This window comes from Maylandia zebra, linkage group LG14 (genome assembly GCF_041146795.1).
Source record: "Maylandia zebra isolate NMK-2024a linkage group LG14, Mzebra_GT3a, whole genome shotgun sequence".
Taxonomy (NCBI): domain Eukaryota; kingdom Metazoa; phylum Chordata; class Actinopteri; order Cichliformes; family Cichlidae; genus Maylandia; species Maylandia zebra.
The window spans coordinates 11,949,331-11,977,190 of record NC_135180.1 but is presented as its reverse complement, the minus strand read 5'-3'; the positions used below and the strand labels follow the sequence as shown (position 1 = coordinate 11,977,190).

At 40.8% G+C, this 27,860-nt stretch overlaps 1 protein-coding gene across 3 annotated transcripts in view; it reads left to right on the top strand.

The window, feature by feature from the left end:
- Nucleotides 1-27,113, top strand: part of LOC101481275 (von Willebrand factor A domain-containing protein 5A) — a 32,405-nt gene extending 5,292 nt beyond the window's left edge. For all 3 annotated transcript variants that reach the window (XM_076892226.1, XM_076892225.1, XM_076892227.1), the window contains 16 exons: nt 2,714-2,889; nt 2,970-3,058; nt 3,886-4,030; nt 7,379-7,458; nt 7,535-7,649; nt 9,347-9,505; nt 9,581-9,684; nt 10,400-10,620; nt 12,058-12,099; nt 14,887-14,919; nt 17,056-17,085; nt 17,881-17,901; nt 18,888-18,932; nt 22,623-22,777; nt 26,433-26,556; nt 26,647-27,113. In XM_076892226.1, the coding sequence (XP_076748341.1) occupies nt 2,714-2,889; nt 2,970-3,058; nt 3,886-4,030; nt 7,379-7,458; nt 7,535-7,649; nt 9,347-9,505; nt 9,581-9,684; nt 10,400-10,620; nt 12,058-12,099; nt 14,887-14,919; nt 17,056-17,085; nt 17,881-17,901; nt 18,888-18,932; nt 22,623-22,777; nt 26,433-26,556; nt 26,647-26,726 (1,619 nt within the window). In that variant the 3' untranslated portion in view covers nt 26,727-27,113. The remainder of the gene's footprint in view (nt 1-2,713; nt 2,890-2,969; nt 3,059-3,885; nt 4,031-7,378; nt 7,459-7,534; nt 7,650-9,346; nt 9,506-9,580; nt 9,685-10,399; nt 10,621-12,057; nt 12,100-14,886; nt 14,920-17,055; nt 17,086-17,880; nt 17,902-18,887; nt 18,933-22,622; nt 22,778-26,432; nt 26,557-26,646) is intronic.
- The last annotated feature ends 747 nt before the right edge of the window (nt 27,114-27,860 follow it).

The window sequence follows — 27,860 nt, the reverse complement described above, 5'->3', positions numbered from 1 at the left end:
ACACAGCTAAAAACACCCAAGAATGGCTAAGAGGAAAACATTGGACTATTTTAAAGTGGCCTTCTATGAGCCCTGACCTCAATCCTATTGAGCATCTTTGGAAGGAGCTGAAACATGCTGTCTGGAAAAGGCGCCCTTCAAACCAGAAACAACTGGAGCCGTTTGCTGATGAGGAGTGGGCCAAAATACCTGCTGAGAGGTGCAGAAGTCTCACTGACAGTTCCAGGAATCGTTTGATTGCAGTGATTGCCTCAAAAGGTTGTTCAACAAAATCTTAAGTTGTGGGCACCATCATTTTTGTAATTAATTCAGCTGAAGCATGGTTGAAAAGCAATGTCTGACTTTCATTGGTTAGGATTTATAGAATTTTTATTTATTATTACTTTTGTCAGATAAAAGTTATTTCTGTGACCATTGTGAGTTTTTTCTTTCATTGACCAAAGGGTACCAACAATTTTGTTCACGTCTGTAGTTACTCTTTCTCATCAAGTTATTTGTTACGTCACCACTCATTGGCCTGACCAATAATCATAACAATGGGAAAAAATCAAAGAAAAGTCAGTGAAAATCTAAGGAGGAGAATTTTAGATTTGCATAAATGAAACACCTGCAAATTCTAGGTTCAAACAACTGCATGTAAAGTTTTTTTTGGATGTGTCACCACTTTAATAAGTTCGAAGAAAGACCCAAACTCTTAATTTTAAGAAATTGGTTGAGATCTTCAGGAACAAGTATCACTAATTCTCAATTGTAACATAAACTAGGGGTGGGCGATATAAACGATATATGATAGAAACGATATAAATTTGGCCAATGATAGAGATTTTGACTATATCGCTCTATCAAGATGGCGCATGTTGATGATGTCATCAAGCTGCGCCTGTTTTGGTCGAAACTATCGCAGCGGCTACAACCATTATCATCTGCAAATTATGCCGGGCGACAGTCATAGCAAAGAGATGAAGCACTTTTTAAATATGGGGAAAGCCAAAAACTGCGCTTCCTCCACTTCCGTAACATTGATTCATTAATGTTGAATTCTCTCGCAGCTGTTCTGTTCCCATGTTGTTGCAGTATATTAATAACTAACCTCGTATTGTGGATGAATAATCTCAGTTGTTCTCCTGACTGACGTTTGACCCGTGTATAGCATCCTGCTATGAGATTGCATTTGTCCCTAACCACCAGAATCCCTCACGTTAACTTTTATCAGTGGATAAAAAGTTGGCCATCCTCCAGCTTCACTGTGCTAATGTTATGCTAATATAGCTGTGTCTCTAGCAATCACGTAGCACAACATTATATACCAGGTAGTCCAACTTCAGTAACCCTACAAACACCACTGATGTTTAGTTTTCTGTCTTCATTTATGTTGGAAGTGGTAGCAGAGCTGTACGTTTTAATTAGTTTCAAAAATCTCTCAGTCAGAACATGGTGTGTCATGTTTAGGTGGAAACTAGCAAGCTAACTTCCTGCTAACTTTTAACTCCGTTAAATTTAATAACTTCTGTTTTCATGGATGCTTGGATGTTAAACTTAATTGTTACACCCGATAAAACAGCAATGCTGTTGATTTAATTAAAGATGAAAGAATTTAGACCGTTTTTAACTCTTAGTATTCGTTTGACTTTGGGACCTGAAGGGACGGAGTTTTGGACCCAGATTACTCCGCGAAGCTCCTCACTAATGCATAATGCTCTGACAATCCATCAAGCAGTGCTGTTTACCAAAGTTGTATTAAAACTTTTTTTTAACAGATTTCTGCACGCCAAAATCGGTCGAGGTCAGTAAGCACAACCAGAATTCATACATAAGGCACACTCTCGATTTTTGAGAAAATTAAAGGATTTTAAGTGTGCTTTATACTGTAGAAAATACGTAATACAGAAGAAAATAATATATCGTGATATATATTGTTACCGCACAAATTACTGCTTCAAATTATATCGCGATATGAATTTCAGGCCATATCGCCCAGCCCTAACATAAACTTTACATTTCTGGAACAAAAATAAAGCCCCTTACATTTGACTTAAATTTGCAAGAGTGAAGGAGAGGCTTTCAAATATAAGAACAATGTACCAGCTGTCAAGCACTGTGGTGGTAACATCATGCTTAAACTGGTCATATCTGAGCCTGTTTGCATAATTTTGACCATGTGTGAATTAGAAAGTCAAAAATAATGTCACCAAAGATGACTGCATTCTCATTTCACCCTCAAACCCCCCCCCCCCCCCCCGGGAAGTCAAAAGCCAAATGACAATCATTCACATGATAAGTGAATATAAACCACAACTACAAACATGTTGGTGTCATGTGAAGGCTGTGTGCAGGCAGGATAGGAGGAATGATGGACCCAAAAGTTCAGACTTTAAAAACAAAGATTTATTACTAAATGACAAAAACAGAAAATTGGCTAAACTGGGAATACAGAAACTAAACTGGCAGGCAGACGGACGGAACACACAGCATGGGATAATTGAGAAGACACAGGGCTTGCATACACAGAGGGGGCAATCAGGGAATGGAAGACAGGAGGGAGAGACACAGCTGGGACAAAACCAGACACATTAACATAAGACACGGACCTTCAAAGTAAAACAGGAAACCCTGACTGAACTTACAGACACAGACTACCAAGCTGACACTGCAACAGTTGGAGTATATAAAAAATTGTAAACTTGACATTTTTCTGTCCTTTCATGTGTTTCAGGTTCTCTGATGGGTGATCCAGTGGTGATGGTGAGTCTGTACCCTGAGTTCACCCAGTCTGTGATGTCTTCAATGGCTTCATGTGGAGAGTTTGTGTTCTTAGTGGATCGATCTGGAAGTATGGACTATGCTACCAATAACACTGAGCAGCGGGAATCTCGGATCAGCAGTGCCAGGGTATTTATGATGTGGTGTTAGAGTTATAAAACCTTTCCTCTCACACAGTGGCCTCACCATCTTCTCCCTCTTCCCTGAAGGACACTCTGCTGCTCCTGTTGAAGAGCTTACCAATGGGCTGCTATTTCAACATTTACAGTTTTGGGTCCCGATATGAACACATCTTTTCGTGAGTGATTCAGTCCATAAAACTGTGCTTCAATGATGTCACTTGTGTGTAATAAGATATCTGCTCTAGTTACACCAGATAATGCGTTTCTAGAATACTTACAGCTCATTTAGGTAAGCTGCTGTTATGTTATGGTTCTCAAAGGCAGTTTTGAAAGTGTATGAGTGAAACTCATTAAATTACAATGTAGAATTTGGCAGTGCTAAACAGCCATCAATCACTTATTGTCAAGGTTTGCTGTGTGGCAGGTAGTGGTTGGACCCAAACGCAGGACTCTAAGATTGAGTATTTAACTTGAAGGCAGCAGCTTTTATTCGCTGGAAAAAACAAACAGAGAAACACAATATATGAGCACTAGAAATAAAACAAAAACTCAAACTAGGAAGAATGACCTAAACTGGGAGTGCACGACATAACAAACATGACACGCAGGTAATGCGGAGGAAACGACAACTAACAGAGAAAAATACAGGGCTTATATACACCGGGGAGTAACGAGGGAACGGGAAAACGGGAGGGAAGCACAGCTGGGGCTAATCCGACATAACAAGGCACAGGAAGCAAAGCAGGATACACTGACATGGAGCATGGAGACAAGGTGATTAGACATGCGACCTGGGACTAGGACAGGCACAGAGAAAACACGGGGGCAGAGACTAAACACAGACCGAGAAACGTACAAAGGGAGGAAGAACTAAGATCACTAAGCACAAACGAAAGATAACCGAAACCAGGAATAACAATCAAAGAATATTAAACCAAGAACTGAAACACAAACACTAAGTCAGAGAGCCAGTACTGTGACACTTATGTGTATCTCATGGCAGTAAGAGTGTGGAGTACAGCCAGAAGACCATGGAGGAGGCTCTGAAGAAAGTTAAGGAGATGGAGGCTGATCTTGGAGGAACAGAGATCCTGGAGCCCCTCAAACATATTTACAGCCAACCCTGCATTCAAAATCAGCCCAGACAGGTAACACACACACACACACACACACACACACACACACACACACACACACACACACACACACACACACACACACACACACAGTGTATGAGTTTATATTAATTAACTGATAGGTAAATTAAATAACACTGATTATGTATTCACCATGATATCTGCAGCCATTGTTGGGTGTTCCTGGTCTGCCACAAAGCAAATATGGGTGAAATATGGTCTCCAAATTTTACAGATCTCAATCCAATTGAGCATTTGTGGGACAAACAAGTCCGATCCACAGAGGCGCAACCTTCCAACTTACAGGACTTAAAGGATCTTAAAGATATCACGTCACCTTCATGGATCTAGTGCACCCAATGCCTTGATGGGTCAGGGCTATTTTGGTAGCAAAAGAGGGACCAGCACAACATTAGGCACGTGGTCATAATGTCATGTCTGACTGGTTTAATAGTTTAATTATTTATATAGCACATTTAATTACAACAGGAGCGTTGACCAAAGTGCTGTACAAGAATACAACATACATAATAAAACAACTTAGAGTATTAAAAGCAAACACTAAATATGAATTAACAAACAACTCTCATGCTGTATTAAAAGCCAGTAAATAAAAATGCGTTTTAAGATAAAATTTAAAAAGATTGACAGTATGAGCCTGTCTGATGTGTAGGGGTAAATTATTCCACAGCTTAGGCGCTACGACTGCAAATGCTCGATCACCTCTATGAACCAGCCTCGACCTTGGTACAGCTAAAAGCAAAAGATCACTTGATCTAAGAGATCTAAGGGGGGGTATAAGTCTGCAAGAGGTCAGACAAATACCCGGGAGCCTGTCCATTCAGGGCTTTGTAAGTCAGCAATAATATTTTAAAATTAATTCTGAAGCGGACAGGGAGCCAATGAAGGGAGGCAAGTACCGGGGGAAATGTGTTCACATCTTTTAGTGCGTGTCAGAAGACGAGCTGCAGCATTCTGGAACAACTGCAGCCTTGCCAGGCAGGTCTGGCTGACTCCAGCATATAAGGAGTTACAATAGTCCAGCTGGGATATAATAAAAGCATGAATCGCTCGTTCAAAGTTTTTAAAAGATAAAAATGATCTCACCTTAGATAAAAGCCTCAGTTTGAAGAAAGACCGCTGTACGACTGAGCTAATTTGTTTTTCAAAGGTGAAATTGCTGTCAAATATAACCCCCAAATTTTTGGCATGTGATTTGGCAAAAGGCTCAAGACTGTGCAGGTTAAAATTAGAAGTGTTGGGATTGCCGCTTGGTCCAAAAATTATCACTTCGGTTTTGTTCTCATTGAAGTTAAGGAAATTTGAGGCCATCCAGGATTTAACTTCACCGAGACACTGAAGTAAGGGTTCTAGTGAGGCAGGACTGTTTCCCTTCAATTGAAGATAGATCTGAGTATCATCGGCATATGAATGAAAACAAATGTTGTATTTTCTAAAAATTAGACCTAAAGGCAGCATATAAATGGAGAACAATATTGGCCCCAGTATAGATCCCTGGGGAACACCACAAGTAAGGGGAGTTGAGGAAGAGATAAAATCACCAAAGCTCACAGAGAAGGTCCTGTCAGACAGGTATGACCTGAACCACTCTAATGGGGTGCCCTTTACGCCACAATGCTCCAACCGTGAGATTAAAATGCTGTGGTCAACAGTATCGAAGGCAGCGGTCAGATCTAAAAGCAGAAGCACAGCTGAGTCACCTGAGTCAGTGGCTAATAAAAGATCATTAAGAACTTTTAAAAGTGCAGTTTCTGTGCTATGAAGAGTTTTAAAACCAGACTGAAACCTCTCAAGAACATTGTGTCCATTTAGAAAAGATTGCAGCTGAACAAACACAATCTTTTCCAAAATTTTCGACAGGAAGGGGAGCTTTGAAATAGGCCTGAAGTTAGTGAGGACGGAGGAGTCAAGATTAGGTTTTTTAAGTACAGGCTGTACAACAGCATGTTTAAAACAGGCTGGCACAACACCTGAGCTAAGGCTGCTATTAAAAATAGCTAAAATGTCAGAACTGACAACTTTAAAAATCTTTTTTAGAAGATGTGTTGGAATAATGTCATTTGGACACGATGATGTCTTTGTGCCACTACATACTTCCTCCACCTGATCAAGACACACAGGCTCAAACTGATCAAAAACAGCAGAGCAGGTGAATATTTTAGACACGTCATGTGAAGGCAGGGCGATCATAGATCGAAGCTGTTTTATCTTATTGATAAAAAACTGCAAGAACCTTTCACAGGTGTCTGAGGAACTATTAATACAAGAAGCTGGGGAAATATTCAGGGCAGAGTCAATAATTGAAAAAAGAACCCGAGAATTATTGGAGCTATTCTCAATAACATTAGAAAGAAACCTTGACTTTTCTGCTTTAACAATGTCCTGATACCTGTACAGACTGTCTCTCAACATGAGAAAGGACACCTGCAGCCCATCTTTTTTCCACTTACGTTCAGCCTTCCTGCACTCTCGTCTGGCTGAACGAGTGGCCTTATTTATCCATGGGTCTGGTCGTGGTTTCGAGTTTATAGTTTTAAAAGGAGCGACCTCATCAAGGACAGTTTTGCATTTATCATAAAAATTAACTGTCATTTCCTCGGTACCAAAGCCAAGGGGAGATCTTAAAACTTTTTTAAAAGCAATAGAAAATTGTTCTGTTGCAGATGGGTTAAAAACACGACAACGACGTGTTGAAATAAGAGGTGTAAAATGGCGGAGAGATAAAAGTATGTCAAACACAATAGGGCAGTGATCAGAAAAAACGGCATCACATATTTCCATGTTTCGGACCGGTAACCCTAAAGACAGCACAAGAGCCAATGTATGACCCTGTTTCTGGGTTGGCCCAGACACAAGTTGAGCAAGACTGAAGGAGTCTGTCAAGCTTAAAAAGTCTCTGGCCAGCGAATTGGAGGGACAACACACATGAATATTAAAATCTCCAACGATTAAGATTCGATCGTAGCTTGGCACAGTTTCAGCTAAGAAGTTTGAAAAGTCTTGGATAAAATCCTTGTGGTATTTTGGAGGTCTGTATACAATTCAATTCAAACGCCAGAAGTTCAAAACTAGAATATGAGTCAGTTAAGAGTTGTTTGCAAGAGAGCTTCTTCCTAAAAACAGCTGCCACTCCACCACCACGCCCAGTCATCCTCGGCACATTAAGATACTCACAATCATGCGGTAAAAGTTCAGTAAAACAACTGGACTCACCGACTCTCTGCCAAGTTTCCGTTAAAAGCATTAGATCCAGTTCCCGATCGGTAAAAAAGTCCTATGTGTATATGTGTTACTTTTAGCTTGTGTAATTTGGCCTTTCATGTAAACTCTCCTCTCTAGCTGTTTGTCTTTACTGATGGAGAGGTGGGGAACACCAAAGAAGTGATCGATCTGGTGAAGAAGAACTCAGGCTCCCACAGGTGAAACAGCAAAAATGATGATGACATGTGCTGCGTACCAAACCTGTGTGTCTTAAAAACAGCTGTTGTGTTGCAGGTGTTTCTCTTTTGGGATTGGGGAAGGGGCCAGCTCTGCTCTCATTAATGGGATGGCCAAGGAAGGAGGAGGTCACGCTCAGTTTATCACAGGGACTGACAGGATGCAACCAAAAGTAAGACAATAAGTCATAATAACAATTATTAAAAGACAATATGTTGTTATTAGAGATGGACCAATCCGATATTACGTATCGGTATCGGTCCGATACCGACCTAAATTACAGGATCGGATATCGGAGAGAAATAAAAAATGTAATCCGATCCGAAGTATCAGAAAATCACCTCATAAAACGCGCTACTTGGTGTAACCCAGCTCGGCGCATTGGAGCAGTATGTGTCACGTGATAGAGCAGCTATTTTTCTGCGAGACCTGTCGGCGGTCTGTTGGAGCCTCGCTACATGCTTCCTAACCGCGGCATTTCATCTCGGCGAAAACTATCCCAGAGAAGTAAAGCAAGTGTGTAAGTTCATCCCTGAATGTTTGCATAGTATTTTCACGTTAAACTTAACAACTGATATATTGAGCCACAGCTGGACTGGTTCCATATTGAGGTGAAAAGGAAGCGATTTGTCCCGTACTTCAGCTAGAATTAAAAAAATAGACACAAAGCTGGAGTTATTCTGTCTTTGCTGCGCAGTTGTATCTACTTCTCTCATTCACTCCCCCTCCCTCTCCTGTTATTACTTCAAACATGAAACTGATCAATGATCAGCTGATCGGCTTTTCTACCGCAAGTCCCGTCTTTCTTGTTAGTTTATTGCCCACTTTGCGTTAGAAAGAGGAGACCAGCGGATAAACAACAGCAGCTCGTTTAAGCTTGATCAGCTGTTGTTAGAATGTATTTAATATTACTTTCTAGTATCAGCTGACGTTTGCTGGAGCCACAGCTGTAAAAGCTGCTGGTCATGATATCGGTTTGGATATCTGGTGAGAGGGAAACATGAAGATGAAACCAGGAGATGTCCTTACTGAATCATCAGAGCTGAACAGGTGATGGAGAAACAGGTTTACCTTTTAGGTGACATGAATGAGTTGAAGGGAAGGGAAGGGGGGCACAAAGAAATATTTTTATTTGTTATGTCATTTAAAAACTTTGAATGAATAATTATCTGAATCTTACAACAAAAGTAGTCATCTGAATAAATGTATAGAAATCCATCATTGTATATAGTAACTATTAAGTCTAATATACACCCCAGTAAGCTATACTGCTTTTTTCTTTGGGAAGGTACCATCTGTGCAGTCTGCAATTCTGTTGAAGAAAGATGTTGAATCTATTTAATTATTGTAGAAAAATAATTGATTTCTGTGCATTTGTTTTACACTTGCATTAAATTAAAGTTGATTACATCGATTAAGGGCAGGGGGTGGTTCCCTAATATTTTTTGCTGGGAGTTGGCAACCCTATTAGTTAGGTAGGTAAGTACTCTTTAAAATACCAGAATAGGAAGGATGGAGTAGGTTTAAGTTTATTAGATCAGTATTGCTGAACTATAAAATGTTTCGGTGGAGTGTATTTTTGCATACAGGTATAACAGAATAGCTTCAGTCTCTTGTTTTTTAAAACTTGAGTATGAACTTATACAAAATGCAGCAAGATATTTATAAAAAAATTTTTTTATTGATTACAAAATACGCTATATCGGATTCATATCAGTATCGGCAGATATCCTAATTTATGATATTGGAATCGGTATCGGACATTAAAAAGTGGTATCGTGCCATCTCTAGATGTTATTATTTGGACAGAAGACATAATTTCAAATAAACATAAATGCATAATTGTTTTCTAATTCTTGTTGTTGTCAGGTGATGCAGTCGCTGCGATTTGCTCTGCAGCCAGCTGTGGTCGACATCTCAGTCACATGGGATTTACCAAAGGAAGTGTCTGTCACTGTCCTCTCTCCACCGATCACAACACTTTTCCAGGGTCAGAGGTCACTGATTTATGCCCAGCTCACTGGACAGGTAGGAGCAGCAGCCTCTCATGTTGTTTTGATGACAGTAATTATCGTGACTTCTAACACTGTAATTCTGTGTCAGAGCGCAGAGGCAGCAGAGGGCTGTGTGACGCTGAAGTACAGCCTGGCAGGTCATCCCTCTGAGAACCAGCTGCACTTCAGTCTCAGACCTGCAGAGGACGCTGGGTACAACATGTTTAATGTAGAGCACAGTGCTCTGTGGGTCATGACCATGAATTGAAACTAAATGCAGCAGGGGTGTGTGGTTGGTAGGATGGAGAGGTGGAGCAGAATGGTTTCAGGTGCTGTGCCACTTGTGAAGAGCAGCACAGCTCTCTCTCCTCATGTAGTTGGTGCATGGCTGAAGGCGAGAGTTCAGGGTGTCACAAACTACTGGTTTTCTGATTGTCATGAGCTAACATCATCAAAGCTAAAGCAAAAAAGGCTTGAAATATTTACTCAGAACTTTTTCAAGATATCTTTATGGTTATAGATGTTCTAGCATATGCTCCAATGGAACCACTGTTTTGGGGGGAGATTTTAGTAAACACCCTTTGACTGAGTGAATAACTTCCAGTATCCAACAAGATGAGAACAAATGTAAACATACGGCACTATCAGAGGAGCTAATTGTTTTTTTTGTCAGATCACTGTATGATTCACTTGGTCCCCACTTGTCCATACAGAAAGATAACCTGAGTTGTTCCAGTCTGGACTAAACTGCAACTGAGGGACTGCTTTGACTGCATCAGATGCTGCCTTTTTACATGTTCCTCACTGTGTTACCCCGAAGAGGACACAGTGGTGTTAAAAACAGTAAAATGACTGGTAAACTAATATACTATAATAACACAGTATTAACAATGACAAGCATTCTGTGTGTTTTCCTTCTTGTCTGCAGACTAACAGTCCACAGGTTGGGTGCTCGGACTCTGATTCGTTCCCTGGAGATGGAGGAGAGAGAGCACAGAGGACAGCAAGGTGGAGGAGTGAAGGAGAAGGTGGTGCAGCTCAGTGTCCAATCAGGAGTGAGCAGTTCTTTCACTGCCTTCATTGCTGTCAACAAAGACAACGGAGAGGCGATCCAAGGACCTCTTGTCCAGAGAAATATTCCAACAGCCCGTGAGGTTTTTTTCATTGTCAGGGATTCTAACTAGGGATGCACCGATACCACTTTTTTGGAAACGAGTACGAGTACTTGCATTTCAGTACTCGCCGATACCGAGTACTTAATAAAAACATGATTTAAATTTGCAGGTAACAGCTTTAGTCCTATAATTTAACAAAAAACAAACAAGGGACTAGTTTGGAATTAAGAACATTTATTTAAAATGAAAAGCATGTTGTATGCAACATATTACAGAATAAATAATTATAAAAAAACAAAATTTAATTTTAAATTTGTTCGTCTGTTTCTCTGTTTAGAAGTCTCACTAGCACAGTCACAGCTGGGATGACATCAGAGGCTAGTGCGTCGTAGCTGCTCACTTTTTTAGTTAGTTCCTCAAAGGGGGCGAGGATGGCAACAGTCATCTCCATAAGAGCCCATTGGTGAGCGGTGAGATAGTCAGGGAGTTCGTGCACTCGCTTTTGCTCAATGAGGGACTGGAGCATGTAATACGTGCTGTTCCAGCGCGTCTGTACGTCCTGCTACAGTCTCTTTATTGGCTGGTTGAGCTGTCCCTGAATGTCCTCGAGGCGGGAGTAGGCTAAGGCGGAATGTTTAAAATGCCCAGCTATTTTCCGTCCCACTGCTATAGCATCAGCTATGCTCCTCTGTGCTAATAAGTGGGGTAAATAAGCGTGGGTAAACTCTTTGTACTCGTTGTTGTGTTGGGATTTTAGCTGCTTGATTAAATTGCTTGTGTTAAATGCGCTACCTTTAGAGCCTCCTCTGGACAATTTCGCTGAGCACAATTTGCAGTCCGCCTTTGTTTTCACGTCTTCGTTCACTTTGAAATAGTTCCACACAGCTGATATGTCTCGCCTCGCTTTCTCCCCGCTCTGAGCTGCAGCCGGGGCCTGGGGTCGGGCACTCGGGGCCTGGGGTCGGGCACTCGGGGCCTGGGGTCGGGCACTCGGGGCCTGTGATTAACCCCTTACATGCCGCTCAAACATAGCCAGGTCTCAGACCGTGGTATCGGTCCTCGGTATCGGGGGTCTTTTAACAAGTACGAGTACTTTAGAAAATGTGGTATCGAGATCGGTATCGGTGCATCCCTAATTCTAACAGCTAGCCCTTTTTACTGAATCAGAATAACAATGAGAAACCCCGTCCAGTTTATTTTGTTAAAAAGCAAAACTAAAACTGTCACCAACATCTGAAGCTAAAAATAGCTGAGCATCAACGAAAGGAATACTATTATGATGCTATGAGGAGAATATGAGAGTTAGTCCAAGGAACACCAAAGCGCAACTTATTGGTGAACAAGTTTAATGAAGCAGTAGATGCCTATGGGCTACTGTGTTCTCCACAGAGCATTAGAAAGTAAAAAGCTGAATGGAAGTACAACACACATCTGCCGGTCTATGATATCGCATCTTTTTCATCCTATATAGTGGCAATGGATTGCTTTTTATCATCAGCAACATATGGAACATGTAAGTACAAACCTGAATGAATGTCAGTGGAAACTATTTTTTGCATGGAGGCATGCTTGTGTCTCTGAGATTTAATAAATTTATATTGTACATATAGGTGAGTGTGAATGACATCACCACAATGGTAATGTAAAGTGCAGAGAGACACAAAAGGGCAGTGTGTTTTATAAAAATCAGCAATCTTTTTTAAATTAGGTTTTTATTATTTTGAATTTTATTAAAAAGATCTTGATGCATGCTTAGTCATCCAAATAAAGAAATCCCAGAAAGCTCATTGACCTCATACCGCAGGTGATACCCAGCAGAAGCTACGCAAAGTCTGTAGGGTTCAAAGAAGACACATAAACATGGTGTACCTTTTAAGACCCACTATCTGTATGATCAAGTCAGCCTCATAGTTTCTGGCTTTGGTCTTCAACAAATTGTTAGTCAGCCCTAAACACCACAGCCACACCACATCCAGAACTCCTTGGATTTTGTTTAAGGTGAAAGATGTCATTATGGATTCGCATACAAGTGTCAGTACTACAGGAAGAAACATGGGTTCCCCACTTTCACCCACTGCAGCCCATTTTTATCTTGAGGAAGTGTAAAAGAAGTGTCTGTCATTCTACCCTGGAACACCACTGGGCCATTGGTATAGGTGTGTGGGTGACACCTGGCTGAAAATCAAATCTTGGGGCAGCTAGCCTTAGACTGAGATTTCCATCTGTAAAGACTGGGACCCAACAGACTGTTACTGGGACCACTTTCAGGAGTGAAGTTGCACACATGGTTTTTACAGTTCGGCACCCCGTCCACCAACTTTCCAGTTGGCTTCTCTGGTCTCCGGCTTCACTATAAAAAGGAAAAGCCTCGTTAGAACAATCATCACCACCTGTCCCTCCAGCCTTCCTGGCACCGCCGCCTTGAGCTCACTGCCCCACCCCTCCCCTGCAGCTGAGCCACAGGCCACACCTCTGCCACACCATCAGTAATGGGGGACTTTTAAAAATGGATGTGTACCATAACCCATCGCATATGGATCAGTATTTATTTAGGCAGATGAAGAAGAGAGTGCTGACAAATGATGACAAAAAAGTGCCAGGATTATTCTACATAGTTAAAGATCATATAAAGCACTCAAAATTAATATTATAGATGGAAAAGTATAAACAGACATGCATGGTGAACAACATTGATTCTGTTTCTGCTGACCATCTTGGATGTGTTAAAGGGTTCATTCACAAAGTTCAGGTTAACAATGAAGTAAAACTGAGGCATCTGCTACTCAGCATATGCAAAGAGGTGTCAGCTGAACTGAAACATCTGCTCCAAGCAGGCATTATTGTACCAGTGGACACATCTGAATGGCTGAGTCCTCTAATCGTGGCAAGAAAACAGAAGGGCGACTTGAGACTTTGCGTGGATCTGGGGGAACCTTATAAAAGCGTAATAATGGACCCATTAAAGAAGAACACAATGAATGTTTGCATGCTTTTCTCAGGCCTCTGAAGGATGTTGGTCCGCAGATCTATTCCAGTAAAAGTTCATTCGGGCAGACGCATATTCCATTCCTGGGACGTCATTTCAAAGAAGGGCTTGTGTCCTCACCCAGTCCACCTGACTGCCATCTCTGAAGCTCCTGCACCAAAGGACATGGCTGCACTTTGCTCCTTCCTAGGTCGTGGTTCAGCAAATTTTTGCCGAACAGCACAAGAGTAGTTGATCCACTTGAGAGCTTATTTGAACAAACTAGAATGAACCGATGCAGCATATGAAAGCTTCATTAAGCTGAAAGCAGTGCTCCTCTTGGACCTCTTGTACAGAGAAATCTTCCAACACCCTGTGAGGTTTTTATTTATTTATTTATTTTAAGCAAACACTAAAAGTGTCACCCACAGCTCTGAAGATAAAGATCGCTGATCATAAATAAAAGGAATATTATCATGATTAGGACAACATCAGAGATGGTTCAAAGCACATTTCTAATGCATATGTCAGTAGCATTAGAAAGTTAAAAAGATCAATGGTAGTACAAGATACATCTATGCATGTCTATAGTGCAGAGCTGCACCGCAAAAGTCTGTTGCCAGGGCAACTCTATAAATTCTAACCTGTCCTGAACTCATACTTTATCTCCTTTTTTCATCTTACAGCTTCATTAGTTTGCTGTTCAGAATCCTATGTTACATATAAACTGTGTGTGTGCATGGAGGTGTGCTTGTGTCCCTGAGATTTAACACATTTAAACATCTACCTGAGTGTGAGTGAAATCAGCACAATGAAAATGCTAAGAGTAAAAAAGCATAAGAGTGTACTGTGTTATACTATTACAGTCAGCAGGTTTTTGTTTTATTTTGCATATAATTTTTTTGATATAGTGAAGAGCAGAATATACTAGAGTCAGCTCAATGGATCCTAAAGTATGACTCCTTAAAAGGGACGGCAGTTAAACAAAACGTGACATTTACTACTAAACACATGATTCAAGGAATCAAAATAAACTGAGGGGAAAAAAAAATTAAATACTGTTGAACAATAGAACTAGGTAATCTGACAAATCTGACCCCAAAAAAGTGTAATGAGCAAGTGGTGTAAATACTGCAGTGACTAATTAGAGATGAGAGAACTGTGAAAGGGAAAAAGTCTTGAAATGACACGGACTGAAAAGAGGAAGCTCTAAAACCCAATTGTAATATTTGCCTTTGTGTTATATCACCAAAATAACATCAACTTAGTGCTGTTATACTTCAAATACCAGAAAAATCTGACTTTCTTTTTTTTTTTGGCTTGACTTCATTGTAGGCAAAATGAAGAAGAGTGCTCCATTGCCCATAAGTAAGTAAAATTTGAATGACAAATCAACACACACACATACACAGCTATGCAAATGAAGGCACAGAAAGAAAATATTTCTCTTTTAACTTGAAGTTTTATATATTAAATATTGTATGTAGTGTAGCTGCAGTACTTGCCTTGGTAGACAGGATGTATGCTACATCAGTAAATGAAGAAAATCAGGTTCGTACAACATTTTGCAACATTTATAATTTAATTGAACATATTTACATTTATATTTTTGTTATGACTTTTGAGGCACAACATAATATCAGAATCCAGTATTTTAGATTATTTATTGTATACTACGAGTGTGCAACAAAAAGTGGGAGTAGAAGAAAAATTTGTATTATGTGTCAAAACTTTGATTACACTTATTCATAGAAGGATTTGACTGTGTTTACTACTTCCTACATTTACAACATTCAGGACTTCAGAGCTATAAAATAACACAAATAAGATTATGATATGTCAAAAGTCCAAATAACTGAAATTGTGTTTTACATTTTATGTAAACTATTTTGCTTTTATTAGTTGGGGACATTATTTCCACTTGCCTTCTTAATGTATTTGGGAATATAATTTCTGAATGAGTTACAGGTCCTCGCAGGATGTAAAAACTAGACTGCTAAGATAAACCTAAAATACTGTTTGTAATATTTGTGTTGTATTTACACTCAACAAAAATATAAACGCAACACCTTTGTTACTGCTCCCATTCCCCATGGGATGGACGTAGAGACCTAAAATTCATTCCAGATACACAATATAACCATCCCTCCCAAACAGTGGTCACAAATCAGTCCAAATGTGTGGTAGTGGGCACATCTGCTATATTGAGATAATCCATCCCACCTCACAGGTGTGCCACATCAGGATGCTGATCTGACATCATGAGTAGTGCACAGGTGTACCTCAGACTGCCCACAACAAAAGGCCACCCTGGAATGTGCAGTTTTGTCTCACAGCAAAATGCCACAGATGCCACAAGCAATGAGGGAGCGTGCAATTGGCATGCTGACAGCAGGAATGTCAACCAGATCTGTCGCCCGTGCATTGAATGTTCATTTCTCAACCATAAGCCGTCTCCACAGGCGTTTCAGAGAATATGGCAGCACATCCAACCGGCCTCACAACCGCAGACCTCGTGTAACCACACCAGCCCAGGACCTCCACATCCAGCAGGTTCACCTCCAAGATCGTCTGAGACCAGCCACCCAGACAGCTGCTGGAACAATTGGTTTGCACAACCAAACAATTTCTGCACAAACTGTCAGAAACCGTCTCAGGGACGCTCAACTGCATGCCCGTCGTCCTCATCGGGGTCTTGACCTGACTCCAGCTCGTCGCCGTAACAGACTTGTGTGGGCAAATGCTCACATTCGATGGCGTCTGGCACGTTGGAGAGGTGTGCGCTTCACAGATGAATCATGGTTCACATTGTTCAGGGCAGATGGCAGCTGAGAATGTCCCAGTTCTTGCATGGCCAGCATACTCACTGGACATGTCACCCATTGAGCATGTTCGGGATGTGCTTGACCGGCGTATACGACAGCGTGTACCAGTTCCCACGAATATCCAACAACCTCGCACAGCCATTGAAGTGGAGTGGACCAACATTCCACAGGCCACAATTGACAATCTGATAGACTCCATGCGACGATGTGTTGCACTGCATGAGGCAAATGGTGGTCACACCAGATACTGACCAGTTCTGGGTCCCCAGACCCCCAATAGTGCAAAAAACTGCACATTCCAGGGTGGCCTTTTGTTGTGGGCAGTCTGAGGTACACCTGTGCACTACTCATGATGTCAGATCAGCATCCTGATGTGGCACACCTGTGAGGTGGGATGGATTACCTCAATATAGCAGATGTGCCCACTACCACACATTTGGACTGATTTGTGACCACTGTTTGGGAGGGATGGTTATATTGTGTATCTGGAATGAATTTTAGGTCTCTACGTCCATCCCATGGGGAATGGGAGCAGTAACAAAGGTGTTGCGTTTATATTTTTGTTGAGTGTATATATCACCACAGTAATATTAAAAATCTGTACTTTTGTTGTTATTTTAGCAAATACTTGTTAAATGTTTTAACCCTAATTTATTTTTTTTAACTCTTGACTTCACAGTTGGTACCTTCCAGAAGTTTAGTCGGTGGGGTAAGTATAAGTAAAAGCTGGATGGCAGAACAGCACATATGTTTAAAAATAAATGTAAACAAACCAACACATTTCTCTTTGAATTTTATTTGAAATGTTGAAAGTAAAATGCTTTGTCTGTATTTCTTCGTTTGCCATTATTAACATATTAACAGAGAGTATCTTAAAGTGGTGTGTGGTGGGGCATGGTCTGCGGTGCCGTGCAAGGAGGGCGGACGCACCTGCACGGCATCCTTAATCACACCCGCCTAGTTAAAAACACGGGGACTCAGGGGTTGGTGTGTGTTGTGGTGTGACAAATATTGAATAAAATGGCTCAAACCTATGATCCCTGGACCCGCCGTGTCTCATTCACACCACATGGTGACTAAAGAAGGTTGAACTTTTACAACATTTTGATATATTCAGAATATTATTGAACACCACATAGACTTGAAAGACTACTTATAATGAACTGTAAGGTACTGCAGTAAAATCAGAATCCAGTAGCTTCATTTATATTTTGTTTTCAAATCATCTCGTCTTAACTGCTAAATCAAACATGTGGCAGATAGTGCTTGACGCAGGATGGACAAGTAATTGGAAAAGAACTAACATGAAAAAGCTTAAGACTAGAAAACAATGGAAATAGACAATTGTGCAAATCGCGGATGGTGAGCAACTGGTAGAAATACTTCAGCAACCAATCAGAGAACAGGATGCAGGCGAAGTCAGTCCATTAATTGTTCTCTTTAACAAATTGTTATGAAATATTTTGACTCCCTTTTCTTTCTTTCTTCTTTGTTTTTACTTCAGTTGGTGATCGTCTGCATAAAAGTAAGTAAAAAATTAAATGGCAGAACAACATATCTTCATGCATTTTCAAAAACACAGACGCAAACAAACACATTTCTGTTTTAACACTGGACCAGTGCTCTTTATCCTCTCAACGATACTTGAGTGTGCATGGGAGTTTGCCTAACCAATCTACATGTGGTTTGTGGACTGAAAATAAAAAAAGAGTATGCATATATATATATTTAATTAATTAATTTAATTAATTAATTTCTGGGTGAGGATACAGTTCCAACATTAATATTCAAAGTTGTATCTTTTTGTGATTTTAATTGTAGTTTTAAATGACTCACTCATTTTAAACACTTGTAATGTGCTCTAAGTCAGTGTGTAAAAAGTTGCATTTTTAAAAACTTTACATTTTAACAATGTTAGGTTTATATTGTTGTTGTCATTTATGCTTAGAAATATTTAACCATATATGCTTAGAGGTGCATAATCGATTGTGTAGTGATAGGATGTGCGATCCCTAGGAGTCTGCAAAGGCTTTGTGTGCATTCCAGAGTGTTCTGGCATTCACACCCACATCCTGGGAGCATGGGAGAGGTCGTACCTTCTCTTGTTTTATGGTAGGATAAACGTAGAAACGTAGCTATGTCAGTTTTAGTCTAAAAGTGCCTTTTGTTTAGATGAACTGCTGAACTTCCAGACCAGCAGGTTTAGGGAAGTCTTAATCGGTCTTCTAACCCCCCCCCCCCCCCCCCCCCCCCCCCCCCCCCACACACACACACACACACACACACACACACACACACACACACACACACACACACACACACACGGCGTTTGTCCAGTTCTCTCCCGTGCACGAGAAACATAAAGAACTTTGCCTACTCGTGTCTTGGTTTGCTGTGTAATTAAATGGTCCTTAACGTTTCAGCAAATATGTTTATGCTACAAACCTATCATACAAGTTCAAAATAATAAAGATTTGTAATGTCTTTATTTCTTCTCTTCTTTTAATCTAGAACATTTTTCCTCACTAGCCCAGCACGGTGCTATGGCTTCACAAGGTAAGTGAAACACTAAACAGAAAAGAAACAAAGATGTGTGTTTTGTGTAAATACAGTAAGCGACAGTGGAAACACTTTTACAGAAACCTCTGCACTAACCTTCCATCCCCCAAAAGTGCTGCAACTCACGCCTGGATGACTGCACTGAGAGCATCACAATAGTTTTGATTTTTGAGTGGATGGGTTTTAGCTGTTCTCCAGCCCACTGTCACTCCAGATACACGACTGTGGCGTGGTCAGCATACTTTACCTTGAAGATATTGTGAGGAATGCCAGGGTAAGCTATGGTCATTTTAACCCCTAAAAAACCAGCCACAGGAGTGCCTCGTGTAAGACTGAGAATTTCAGAGCAAAACATCTTTTGTATTTCCATGCTGCAGTCATCTTGCATGGACACATACGGCAGAGTCCATTTGGACAAAAGAATGTTGAGTCTACAGAAATAACCCCACGCTTTCTCTGCAGTCATTTACCTTAACTGAGACAGATTTAATCACAGAGTGATTATGCAGTGCCTCTGGGGAAAAATACCTCACTATATTTATTAAAGTGCAAAAAGATGGATGCGATTTCAGTAATAAGCCGTTAATAGTGTAGTTTAAGACAGACGACAGTCACAATATATAAAAATCAAGGACAAGGCACCCTATATATCAATACATTTTTGAAGTTGAGCAAATTATTATTCTATATTCTAGCTACTGCATGTAGAAATTGTTACAGCAATCTTGAGAATATGTGACATATACAGTAAACTACAACAGCAAATGAGCAATGTTGAGCTGTTAAGCTGCTGGTGGTAGCAGTTGATTCTACTTTATGCCTTTTTTGACAGAAGATCCACTTTTCTCCTGCTGAATAATTTATTAGTCTAATATTCTAATAAGATGAGAACTCTTTATTGTCACTGCACAGTCATACATAGTACAGTAGTACAATGAAATTGGAAAACTGTCCTACGTCGGCACTACGTATAACACAACACACAATACGACACATCACAACGCAACACAAACAACACAACACAGTATAATAACAGTAATAAAACAAATGAAGAATAAGTGTATGTGTATTGAACACTGTTATTATTGCACATTAATTATTATTGCACCTTGTTATAAATATAAATATTATTATTGTTATTGTTTTAAACATTGTTCCCCCCCCCCCCCCCCCCCCCCCAAAAAAAAAAGTCCAGGGTAGCCAATCAGGTCAGCTATTTGCATTGATCAGGGCTATTGCCCTGCTGTAAAAGCTGTCCTTGAGTCTATTTGTTTGGGACCTCAGCAGCCTGAACCTCCTGCCCGGTGTCCTCGGTGTTTACAGTCCCGTAGGATGCTGCGTGCCCTCTTGAGACAGCGAGTGCTGTACAGGTCCTTCAGGGAGGGAAGAGGATGTCCAATGATTTTTTGGGGCCATATTAATGACTCTCTGGAGTGCCTTTCTGTGTGCTGTGGTGCAGCTGGAGAACCACACACCGATGCAATATGTCAGCACACTTTCAGTGGAGCAGCGGTAGAAGACGGTCAGCAGCTCTTTCTTCAGGTCCATTTTTCTGAGGATTCTCCGAAAGTGGAGATGCTGTTGGGCCTTCTTTAAGACCGCAGAGGTGTTAGAGCTCCATTGGAGGTCTGTGTCTATGGGCACACCCAGAAACTTGAAACTGGAGACCCTTTCCACGCACTCCCCGTTGATGCTGACAGGCTGCAGCTCAGACTTCCTCCTTCTGAAGTCGACTTTTGTCTTGGTGGTATTGAGGTCCAGGTTGTTATCTACACACAGGTTGTTAACTATTAGTCTGTCCGGGAGTATCGTATTGAAAGCAGAGCTAAAGTCAACAAAGAGCAGCCTGGCGTAACGGCCCTGCACTTCCAGGTGAGAGATGGTGGTGTGGAGCGTTGTAGCAATGGCATCTTCAGTTGATCTGTTAGCTCTGTATGCAAACTGGAGCGGGTCGAATGTGGGTGGCAGGCAGGCAGGACATGATGTGACGTCGGACCAGTTTCTCAAAGCACTTCATTATAACAGGTGTTAGAGCAACTGGTCGGTAGTCGTTGAGGCTGCTAATGTTAGAACGCTTTGGCAGTGGGACAATTGTGGCTGACTTTAGGCACGGCGGGATGCAGGACTGGGACAGTCAAGTGTTGAAGATCTTAGTGAAGACCCCAGCCAGTTGGTCTGCACACTCTTTTAGGACCCTTAATAATAAAACAATAATAATAATAAAATAATAAAATGGATAAAAGTGAGGATTTACTGTTATTAAGTTTTCTTTGCTTTAGTGTCTTCTGACCTCTTGGATTTAGCAAATTGGAGACATATTTTTATTATAAAGCATGAGAACAAGACCTTATATAACATCATTTCGTCAGTATTCATCTGATTAAAATCCGACTAACTTCCGCCTGTTCAATTCATAAAGTCTAATGCTGGGGTGTGTGGTGTTGTCAGTTTTAAGGCTGTTGTAAATACACAATTTGTCACATGAATTGCTTTGGTAATTATATTTAACTAGGGATGGGTATCGTTTAGGTTTTATCCGATACCGGTGCCAAATCGGTACTTTTGAAACTGTGCCGGTGCTCAAACCGGTGCTTAAAGAATGGAGAACACAAAATTGGTCCAAAAACCTCTCATGTTCAGCTGGTTTTTTGTAAAAAGATAACAATGTTAGCCTTTTCTGCAGCTATGGGGCATATATGGTATCACTCTTGGCTGGAAGCAGTGCTTAAACAATGGAAAAAACACAAACTTTGTCCTAAACCTCTCATGTTTAACTGTTTTCCACTTTTTCTTTGGTCATTTTAGCCTTTTTGGCCAGGGTGAAGGGAGTATCTGCCATCAAACAAGAAGACAGCCGCATGTAGCTATGATGATGTTTGCTAGTTCACCTTACATGCATTAATGTAATAACGTGGTTAGCCTACTCAACGTAAATTACACACGAACAACATTAAGCTACTCACGCAGAGAAGAACGGCTGCTGCTGCCATCATCATCCGTCATCATTTCTGCTACACTGACAGGGCTAGGGGCCAGGACTCTCCTCTTCGGGGTTTTTGGGGGATATTGCTAACTCCGGGTCCGATAACAGGCAACCCACGTACAGTAGATGCGCTCGGTGTGAGGTCTCGCAGCAAGCTATCATACGGCGCATTTCTGGGCTTTTAAAAAAAACGCTATGCGTCGCCAGGTGTTTCATCGGATTTGAGGTGTTACCTCCTTTGACAGTATCACAGTATCAGCTTAAAGCACTTGTTGCAGGCTGCTGAGTTTGCATATTTTGCTGTGAAGTACAGCCAGACTTTTGACCGCTTCTCCTTGGGAATTTTTAATCTGTAGCTCTGCTCTAAAAGAACGTACGTACCTGGACCCGCCTACTATCCTGGGAAACGTAAAATTATTGGCTAGAAGTGTATCACAGCTCAGGAAAAAAAAGCACCAAAATAAAGCACCGAAATGTGCGCTGTTTTTCGGTCTGGTTACTACCGTTTATGTCAGAACCGGTGCCATGACACCGGTACCCATCCCTATATTTAACGTTACATTTTTGACAGATATTCAAATTAATCAAATAAGACGTTATTTATAACTGTTTAAGGTGTAATGGTTTGTGCATTGGTTAGTCATATACACTTTATGTTGTCTCATCTAGCACCATAATCAGGTTTTGTCTTTATTCCATCTTAGATTTTCCAGCTGCTGTGCCTGAGCAGCCACCCAGAGACCCTTTGCTGCAGTTAGTCTCCCTGCAGGAGGCGTCTGGCTGCTGGCTGCTTGATCCAGCTCTGGCTGCTGCACTGGGACAGACCAACGAGGAGATGGAAAAGTCAAAGCCTGAAAAGGTGGGCTGTTGCTTTGGCTGTTGAAATAGTAACACAAATGTAAAATACTGTATAACAAATTCCATAGCATGATCTGAATGAAAACTAGAATTACAACACAACAGAAAACAAATGGAAATAAAGTCAGACTAACTGTAGGCCTTCTTGCTGCATGAAAATAAGCATCTGTATATCAGACACTCACACTGTAACAGTTCCAGACTTCAACCGTCCCTTTTCCATTCACGCCGATGCATGTGACATTGGTCTTGGGGCAGTGTTGATGCAAAAGGATGACAAGGGTCGTGAGTATGTTGTGACTTTTGCTAGTCGCGCCCTTCACAAAGCTGAACTCCCCTACTGCACTTCAGAGAAGGAGTGCCTTGCTGTGATATGGGCTCTGGAACACTTCCGCCCATATGTTGAAGGTGTTCATATTACTATCTTCACTGACCACAACAGTCTCAGGTGGCTCATGTCTTGTCAAAACCCAACGGGCCGACTCGCCCGCTGGTCACTTCATTTGCAGGACTTTGATTTCACAATAGTGCACAAGCCTGGTGCACAAAACAAAGTTCCCGACGCACTGTCACGCAACCCTTTGCCTCTGACCTGTGACAGGCCGACTGAATTTTTACCAGATCTCTGAGAGCGTCCCTGCAGGAAGCTCACAACCACGCCAAAGCAGCTCTGGACTATAGCCATGACAGACAAAAATGTTACTATGACTTAGGGCTGCACGATTTTGCATAAAATGAGAATCACGATTTTTTTGCTTAGAATTGAGATCACGATTCTCTCACGATTTTCTTTTCCAGTATAAATATTTATTGCACTTATTAACTACACATCAACTTCATAACAGTTGATACTGAATATAAAAACAATAAATAAACATAAAAACAACAAATGTCTCACGTTTTGTTGTTGCCGCAAAATGTTGAACTGCTTGAAATTCCGTTGGAGAGAGAAGTAACATCGTGGAAGAGACATAAAGTGAGTAAAAAACGTCCTAAATGCATTTAGAGTTTATTTAGAACTACAAATTAAATTTCTTTTAGCAATTATTGTTTTTTTAATGTCACAATTCCAACCCTGCTCCTTTACCCGGGCTTGGACCGGCAAAAGTGACCCGAAATAGGCACTCTGGTGGAGTTACTTTGTGTGTGTGTGTTTATAAGTAGTTTTAAACATTGTGATCCACAAAACAGCTTAAGAGTAAAAGAAGAACTGACTGCGTTACAGCACCCGCTGCTTGTTGAGAGTAAAAGCGATACGCGCTTTCACGTCTTTTTTTAGTGACTTTTTCTCTAAAAAAAGTCGCTAAGGGGTCTGAAAACTCGCTTGTCCAACAACACTTAAAACTATTGAAAACATTTATAAAAGAAGTTTAAAACTACTTGACAAAAAACCGACTTCCCACCACCACTGTCATGTGTTAAAAAAACATAAATTACTGAACTTCAATAACTTAGTGAAACTTAAAAGAGTGAGTTTAATATATAAAGTCTTACACTCCCTTGCTCCACCACCACTAAAGCAGTTCATTAGGCATAAAGAAAGCTCAGACAGGACCACTCGAGCTACAATCCGAGGAGACTTGTTTATACCCCACAGACGGACAGCATTTGGTCAGAACGTCCTTTCTGTCCAGGGTGGCCATCTGTGGAACAGTCTTCCTCAACCCATTAGAGAATGCTCGACATTCAATTAGTTTAAGGCAAAGGTTAAAAACTGGTTATGGACAAATCAAGTGTGTGATCATGTATAAGTTGTATAGTTTTAATGTTTTATTTGGGAACAGAATGGTGTGTATGTGTAAGTTTGGTGATGGAGTTTTTATTATGAATGAATGATGAATTTTTATGAATTATTATGTCTATTTTTATGCTTAAGGACAACAGATGGAAATTAGCCCTTGGCTATAATCTGGTATGTTTACATTCATGTAATTTTTTTTTTTTTACATTTATGTTCATTAACATGCACTGTCCTAAATAAATAAATAAATAAGTAGCTAAATATAGCGACAAAGTCGCTAAGTTGGCAACACTGGGCACAGCTTCTGTATCATGTGGTATAAGGCTCCGCCCTTGTCATTTGTTGAGCAGGAAGAGTGAGTGCTTGTTTTCATGCAGATTACGTCCCGGATCAAAATGCGGTACAATCGTCGTCGTTTTTTTTTTTTTTTTTTTTTGTTTTTTTTTTTAAATCGTTGTCATTTGGAAATGAGATCGCACATAAGTATAAATCGAGATCGCGATTTTCTAACAATTAATCGTGCAGCCCTACTATGACTTGAGACATCGACATGCCACGTTTCGTGTTGGTGACCTTGTGAGAGTTAAGACACACCCCAGGTCAGACGCTCAGTCTAACTTTACTGCTAAACTTGCACCACTGTTTGAGGGACCATTGTGTGTATCTCAGAGACTCAGTGATGTTAATTACAGGCTCACTTGGGTGGACTCCGGTGTGGATGCAGGTGTTTATCATGTTGTGAACATGCAACCGTTCCATACCTGGGACTCTCTCACTTCCAAAGAACAATCTGTTTCATCGCCTGCTGGGAGAGAGACCTCAGAGGATCTGAACTCTGACTCTCAGGCCCACCCTGGCCCCCCTGCAGACACTGACATTGACTCTGAGCCATTCCCCTTTGATTTACCGGACATTGACTCTTCTTCTGGTGTGGGCACTGTTTCAGACAGTCTTTCACCCAGATTTGTCCAGCACCCAGCTGCTGGTGGACATTGCAATTTCAGGCCCAGACGTTGCCCCAGAGTTACGTCTGGCTGAAGCAACAAAAGATGGATTCATGATTTTCACACAACCAGGCTTGATCTGAAGTGAAATGTTTTGGTTAAACCTGTTTGATGCTGTCTTGTTGCATTGCTATTTTGAGTCGTGATATGTAGATGTTTCTGTTTGCTCTACTTAATCCAGTTTTATGGCTCTTTAGTGCATTAAGGTTCATTCTTGGCCTTTACTTTAAAAAAAAAAGTGAAAAAAACTAAGAAAACTGATTTTCCACTGTACATATTCGTCTTATTTTCACCAATTTCATTTTTAAATGGTCTTTTGCCCTGTGTGTGTGCACCAATCTTAGCTGTAACCTCTATGTGTAGGGTACTGTTAGGTGTGGTGTGTGCTTTTTCAGCTGTGTACGGCTGAGGACAGCCTTTTTCTCACCAGGGGGGACTATGTAACAGTTGCTATTGTAATGCAGTGTATGGCCACATGGCGTCGCCTCCTGTCTCATGACTGGTGTGTCATGTATCTTCTTCGCACTCCTCCTGTAATGGCTGCTCCCGTGTGTACGCGGACTAGTGTGCTCTTTAGTAATGTGTGGTAGAGGTAGCACTTTTATTTTTGATATTGTAAATAAATGAGTACTTTTTGGAAAGTCAGAAGCTGTTGCTCATTCGCTATCCACCTGCACACCTCCGCGGCTGGCTTCATCTCCACCGCACGTTACAACACTCATGAGCAACCACTGAGCTGCACTAAAGTCTGATATTGTCCAGTAACCACAAAGCAGCAGAAATCATTTTCATCATCAGAAGTTCTTAAAGTATATCACTGTCTTATTTTACATTTATATTATTTGCAGAAATTAAGATGATAATTTTCATGTTTCCTGTTTTATCTGATTGTCTTTCACTTGATGAATTAGACCAGCAGTGAAGTGTGGGCCACCATTCTGGCTCTGATCTGGCTTCATGGTTTCAAGATGGATGCAAAGGACGAGTGGGAGCTTCTGGCTGTGAAGGCTGCCTCATGGCTCCAAGCTCACAAAGGTAGTAATCATCACAATGAAAATAAAATGCTATAGTCAGCTTTTTCCCCCATATCAATTTCTATAATCATTGAGTGTTTTGTGTTTTTAGCACCGTTTGTGTCAGAGTGTGTGGATGCTGGAAATGTCCTGCTGGGTTGCAGCGTGAAGAAAGAAGCTCTGGGACTCTGAGGGTTTTCTTAAAGTGACCTCACCTTCAGCACTGTTAAGCAGAAGGATACTGACTTACACTATACTGTGTTGCTTTCTTTAGTCTGACCCTTTAATTGTTATAAAATCATTATTTTCCTTGAATCCAAATTGGTATTTAACATGGGATTAAACACTGTAACACGTGTCTGCAGAATTATCTGAATACTCCAAATACACTTTCTGACATCTACTGTAGAAGCTCAATCAGAAGGTGTGTTCATTCTTTCTCTTCCACTAGATGTGATTGACTTGTTTCATTGTCACTAACATAACCTCCTGTCAAATGTTGCTGTCAACCTCCTGTCAAAGAAAACACATGATTTGGTAACACAGACTTGGTTCTCTGCATTAAAGTCTTCAATTCAATTCAATTTTATTTATATAGCACCAAATCACAAAAACAGTTGCCTCAAGGGGCTTTAAATTGTACAGTAGATCGTACAATAATACGATCTACTGTACAATTTAAAGGAGAGTTTCAGTATGTGTTTTTCTGGATGAACATTTCATTTTCTCTTTAAATGGTGGCATTTAGAGGTGAACTCTTCACTTGGTCTTGTAGCCAGTTACTTCTGAATTGCTCTTTGTCTGGTCTCTCACCTAGGACTCATTTGCTCCTGCAAATTCCCCCACCACGATACAGTAGTGATTCATCGAGGGTGATAGATAAAAATCTGTATATCTGGTTGTAAATGCTACTTTAGAGTGTGAGCTTCTGGTTGCAAAGGCTGAGTGTACAAAATGGAAGTAAACACAAAAGTAAGTGTTCAGTTTGTGATGGTTATGCTGAGTTGCTACAGTTGGTCAGCTAAGATTAATGCCTGTTTAATTGTGTGTGTGTGTGGGGGGGGGGAACAGATTTACTACATCATTGCATCATCCTAGTGCCTGTATACAGACAGTTTATTAAAGGGCATCTGAAGTCATGCTTCATATTCCATATAATGAAGCAACTGACATGTGGTCTCTGGGGCTGGTAGCTGTTACAGGGGTGCCACTCTACCCTGGGAATATGGACTATGGCGTTTTGAAATTCATCATACATACTCTGGGTCAGCCATCAGATTATATACTAGACTCTGGCATGAGAACTGAATATTATTTCATAAAAGA